At 41.7% G+C, this 6,000-nt stretch overlaps 1 protein-coding gene across 1 annotated transcript in view; it reads right to left on the minus strand.

The window, feature by feature from the left end:
- LOC147378210 (proline-rich protein 23C-like) overlaps positions 1-4,680 on the minus strand; it is a 123,170-nt gene extending 118,490 nt beyond the window's left edge. Inside the window, exons 1-2 of the mRNA XM_086323787.1 lie at positions 4,362-4,680; positions 3,909-4,082 (exon numbers count right to left, since the gene is read on the minus strand). Of these exons, the coding sequence (XP_086179913.1) occupies positions 3,909-4,082; positions 4,362-4,680 (493 nt within the window). The remainder of the gene's footprint in view (positions 1-3,908; positions 4,083-4,361) is intronic.
- Between the last annotated feature and the right edge of the window lie 1,320 nt (positions 4,681-6,000).

Consider the following 6,000-nt stretch of genomic DNA (forward strand, 5'->3'; position numbering starts at 1 on the left):
ACTGTTATACAACTAGAAAAACCTGCAAATATAAATCCTTAAATTTAAATTGCAAAGAATAATTTACTATAGCACACGCTATTATTTTGCTGGGATGAAATTGCTGCCATTAGGGACTCTTCAATATTTTGTGAACATATGCATGGACACCATAGAGTCCTGACTGATGATATTCAGGTTTTACTGCATCCAACACTTTAGTACAATTGTTAGCCACCACGTTATAGTTCTATGATCCCACCACTTTTTTTTTTCTTTTCTGTTTGATCTATAGTTTCTTCATTCATAATGTTTCCAGATATTATTTGTGCTGCAATTAACTAAGGTGAATTGTTTTATAGTAAGTCTGCTTCTAGTGCTTTCATTAGTTTATAATGAAGTAACAATTTTATGCATCAAAAAATCTGAAATATAAGTATAAATATCGATACTACAATTTCCAGACAGTAATTGTCAATGTATTTGATAATCATACCACTGATAACCTAATGATTACACTGCATTTGTTGATATTCTATTTTAAATAGTATAACATGGCAGTATATAATTAAAATTATGAACATTTTATGGGTACTAGAGAACACTTCTGTCAGCCATAAAGATTCTGCTGAAATCTAACATAAAAATAGAATTCTTTAAATAACTAAAGTAATATGACTCTTAGTAATAAAAGTTTTTTTTTTAATACTTGATCACTTCAAATAGTATTATGCTCTGTTTGAAGTAGCATCTTCATAAATTAAAAAAAAAAAAGGTTGTGAGAAAATTCTGAGATACCTTTTAAACAATATTCATAAAATGTTTGGAATTATTTTTCTAATAAGACTAAACTTGAGAATGGATGCATGTATATGTATGGCTGAGACCCTTTGCTGTTCCCCTGAAACTTTTATAGTATTGTTAATTGGCTATACCCCAATACAAAATAAAAAGTTTTAAAAAAGGACTCAATTTCATTTAATCTACTATATTGAATCCTTATCATTATTTTGTGCCTCATCCCATAACCTCCAAAAAACAGACCATGAAAGAAATAGCTTTGAACCAAAGTTCAAAAAAATATGTTTTTGTCATGTTTAAGATTTATTGACTTCAGAGTGAAGGCATTTTATCGATTTCAGTTCTCATAACAATCTGAAGTAAACATATCTGATTTTGAATCTCATAATAATATGAAGCAAACATCAATACTCTTATTTTGCACATGTAGAAATGGAGGTTAAAACAGTGAAGAATAAATATATCAAGAATTCAAAAACAAGCAATATGACTCGCAAGTCCCTGTTCCTCTCACTGTAGCAATGGGTGTCTAACTTTTCATGACTATTTTAGTATATATTTTAATTAAAATGGTAAAAAATATGAAACTAAAATTTCAGCTGAATAGACATGCTCACAAACCTAAAAAGACAATTTTAGCACTTACCCTGGATTCCCAGATCTCTTGGTATTATAAAAGCATGCTAGGGAATATCACAAAACTTTATCATCATTTCTTAAGGGCAAAACCAAAATTTGTATCTTTTGGTTATTTTTACATTCACATTTCTAAAGACAGAAACAGATACACAGGAACCCTTAGGAAGAATAAACTCCACTGATAATTACTCTGCTTTGCTAAGCTAAAATATACCTTTGACATCCTGGCAGACCCAAGTTTACAGATTGGAAATGTTCAAAGTCAGGATTAAGAACCCTCTTTTCATATATATAAATATTTATTTTTCCTAAATTGAACACAAAAACATTAAATCATTTATCTGTCAGTATAAAGTTGCTAAGGAAGTATACACTAGTTAGAATAAGAAGTCTCAGGTGTCATTATCTCACAGAGACAACCTAGAAAAACACAGGAACCAAAATGTCTGTATGAGAATTATAGAAATCATGTAAGGAGTCGCAGTACCCATGAATGTACAAGGCCAAGAAGAGACACATTGAAACATGTCATTTCACTATATGCTCCATCACCACCACCCATAAGCTGACATAGCTCAGTTCCATTGGGAGAGAAGCCTGCTCCTGGCCTTTCCCTTGGGAGGGAAGAGTGGAACCTGTGGGCAATGCCCTAGCTCTTTGAAGAGCTGCCTGCCTGAGGGACCGATTTTTGTCTGCCTGACTTGGAGCACTTTCATCAGTGGATGAAATCAGCATAGTTTGTGTGCTTTAGGGCCATTGAAAACAAGGGAGAGTAGAGGAAGCTCAATATGGTACCAGAGGGCCTGCAGGGCCACAGAGGGTGGGTTGGCTTAGCATGGCTGGGAGAGGAATCCCAACTCATGACTTCTCCTTCCAGAGGAAGGGAAAAGAGTAAAGCATGCATCTGGCATTCTGGCTGTTCAGAGGGCTATCCAAGGGATTTACGTTGGTCTCACCTGACTCGGGGTGCTAATAGGGAGCTTAGGCCACTGAGAAAAAGAGGAGAGTAGATGGTACCCCACTCCAGTACTCTTGCCTGGAAAATCCCATGGATGGAGCGGGCTGGTAGGCTGCAGTCCATGGGGTCGCTAAGAGTCGGACATGACTGAGAGACTTCACTTTCACTTTTCACTTTCATGCATTGGAGAAGGAAATGGCAACCCACTCCAGTGTTCTTGCCTTGAGAATCCCAGGGACGGGGGAGCCTGGTGGGCTGCCCTCTATGGGGTCTCACAGAGTCAGACACGACTGAAGCAACTTAGCAGCAGCAGAGACTTGAGGCTGTAGTACCACAGAAACTGCTGTATCATAAACAGACACCAGAGGGAGCAAGAGATTATGAACGACTGAAAAAGAAACCAGGAAACCTCTCCAATTGGGAAATGACACTTAAAAACCCAGAAAATTGTCAATCCCCAAAAGATGTCTCAGAAGTGCCCTGAATTTCTAGCTCGACTGAGCAGAATATTGCCCTATGCAAAAACAGCTTACAAAGACTGAGAATGGCGGATATTTTTTCAAATATATACTACTCAGAAAAAAAAAAAATCAAAAGACATATAAAGAAACAGGGACACATGGCCAAATCAAAGGGATAGACTAAATCTTTAGAACTAAGCTGCCAGAAAGAGAGAACTATGAATCACCTAGAAAAAATTCAAAGTAAATGTCTTAAAGAAGCTCAATGTTCGACCAAAATTGCAGATAGACAAATAAACAAAATGAAAAATGATACACAAACAAAATTTTAATTTTAAGGAATGGAAACTAAAAAAAAGAGAGACAGAAATTATGAGGCTGAAGAAAACAATAACTGAATTGAAAGCTTCACTAAACAATTTCAAGACAATATATAATCAAACAGAAGAAAAAGATCAGAACTCAGGGACAGGTAATTTGAAATGATGGAAAAAAGTGAAAAAGCATAACACAGTACCTTGAAGACCAAGACACATATTTTGAGAGTTCTACTAGGAGAAGACAAAGGATGTAGGAGACAAAGGAGATGCAGGTTTGATCCCTGAGTTGGGAAGATCCCCTGGAGAAGGAAATGGCAACCCATTCCAGTATTCTTGCCAGGGAAATCCCTTGGACAGAGGAGCCTGGGGACAGAGAAACCTGGCAGGCTACAATCCATGGGGTCCCAAAAGAGTTGGACATAACTTAGCAACTAAAACAGCAACAGCTGGTGCTTAGGTTTGAGGTGAATGGGAGGTGGGTAGAGCTGCTTGAGGTTCACCTCCCTAGAGAAAACCTAAGCAGCAGTCTGGCTATGTGCAAACACATTGCATTTCAAGCTGCTTTTCTTTGTCCAGATGATCTTCCTTTTGGTTGTTTTAGTTAGCCACTGATCAAAATTCTGCAATGCAACATGAATTCAAAAAGCATTTGTTCAGGTGATTTTTATGGTATGTGCATTGTATACACAGCCAGTATCAGAAGACTCTGTCCTAGGCCCCATTCAAGTGGCCAGGAATTGTGCAAGGCACTTGATTCAAGGAACGGGCATTTCCAGGTCTTATGTGGAGGACCATGAGGACCTCCGGGACATTGGTGAGGACTTGGACTCCAAGAAGGAAGTAGAGGTTGGAGTGGTGAGTCAGGGAATGACTCCAAAAGGCCGAAGTCCAGGTTGTCTCCCGGTGAGGTCGGTGAGGGTCTCTCTAGACAAGTGTTCGGAGCTCAAGGGGAGGGCTCTGAGACTAGGCTCTGCAGGTCAAGCCCAACACACTTCCAGCCAAAAGGAGGAACCCAGACCCTAAGATGGAGGCAGCATCCATCTCAGCCCTCAGGAAGCTGGAGCCCAGGTCCAGCCCTCCTCTTGGCCTCTTCTAGGCAGGCAACCTCTGGGACAGCCGTGTAGAAGAATCCAGGCCCCAGGGCCATGCACTTCCAGGGAGCACTCAGGAAAGCACCCCATTCCAGGCCTTGTCCCCATGGGCCTTCCACAGTCAAGCCCAGGAGGACTTTGGGACCAGCATGAGGATGACTTCTCCAAGACACTTGCCTCACAGATGTGGGCTCCGGCCCCAGCAGCAGGTCAATGTCCTCTATGAGCACAGGCAGAGCACAGCTGGTGGGCAGGACCACCACGCGGTCAGGGGCCAGATCAGGTTGTCCAGGTACAGGAACTGCCTCGGACTTGGATTCGGGGCTCGTGGGCTCCTCCGTTTGGCCACGCTTGGCAAGGCCAGACACTCTGATTTGTAGTACCCACCAGGCCGCAGCGGAGGCGTTGGGCCCGCGGGGCGGACTGCCCATCATCTCAGTGTCACTGCAGGCCTGGCAGAAGGCGAGGAAGAACTCAGTCCTGCAGGAGTGACAGATCGGCTTGACAGGTGAGGCTTCCAGGAGGCGGTGGGATGCAGTTCCTCTGGAAGAGAGCCAAGTCCTCGGAGCTCTGGGGGTGCTTCTCTGGAGTTCTTCAGTCCTGGCTTCTAGGAGAGCTGCTGGGCTCGGCCTTACGTGTTTCAGTCTTCACCTCCTCATATGGACGGTTTGCGCAGGAGTGGATCAAGGATGTTGTGAATTATGTCAGCAGAACCTGAGGCTCAAAGCATCCTCTCGCTAAGCTCCGCCCCTTCCCAGGCTCTGCCCCTAGACATGGAGGTGTGTGTGATACCCTGGCTGTGGTGAGCAGTTCTATGTAGAGAAATACTTTTATAGGGTTCAAGGGGGCAGAGACTAGGCTTCCTGGGTCAAGTTCTTGGTTTTCCTCACGTTGAGCTCATATGCAGAAAGCCTTAATGGAGAGCAGATTAAATTTCAACTCTACCAGGAGAACGCTGCATCAGGACAAGGAGAAGTAGCTCCCTCTTCCCAAGATACGTCACTCGGAAGTGACCTTTTATCTTCTTTTGGTCCAGTAGTGGGGTGAGTTTTTCGCTGACATCCTTAAGCGTCTGTTTTCCTGTATTGTCAATGACTGTCAGATCCTTGCCGTGGATCTGCAAGGATTTCCATGAAAGGAAATGCGATGTTGGGACTGAGGTTCTTAACAGCCACTGCAAAATCAATTTACATATCAGTTTAGCACAATGACCATTGTTATACTTTCATCAACTAGACTAAGGGTTTACTTTCTCTAATATGACCTACACTACACTTGGGAGGTGTATCTGTTGTAGGCTGACTGACAAATGATGAGACCATCATGCAAAAGGACTAACCAATTTGCCCAGGAGCCCGGAACTTTTAGCAGAACTGGGTCTCACAGGTCTCTTCAGGCTCCTCTGCAGATGACGCAGCTGCAGTACTTTTGATGTCTCAGTCTAAAGGCGCGTCCATGGGGTTGTCAAGAGGTGTGGCTCTTGTTCATTGTTAATAGGAGAAAACATCCAATAATTACTCTGGAATAGGTAATACTTTCATATGGTTCCCAACCAAGATGAAACACTTCTTTCCCTGACCTTTAAACACGTGATCGCTTACTTTGTTCTTTTTTACAAAATAGCTTATATGCCCTCGTTTTTAAAGCCACATAGATTCTTTTGTACAGAATTATGTTTTTTTTTTTTGAAGTATAGTTGCTTTACAATATTGTGTTAGTTTATACTGTAGAGAAAAGTGAATTATATGCAT

The sequence above is a fragment of the Bos grunniens genome, chromosome 2, assembly GCF_055505025.1.
Source record: "Bos grunniens cultivar Pamir isolate PY7600 chromosome 2, Bosgru_T2T1.0, whole genome shotgun sequence".
Classification (NCBI taxonomy): domain Eukaryota; kingdom Metazoa; phylum Chordata; class Mammalia; order Artiodactyla; family Bovidae; genus Bos; species Bos grunniens.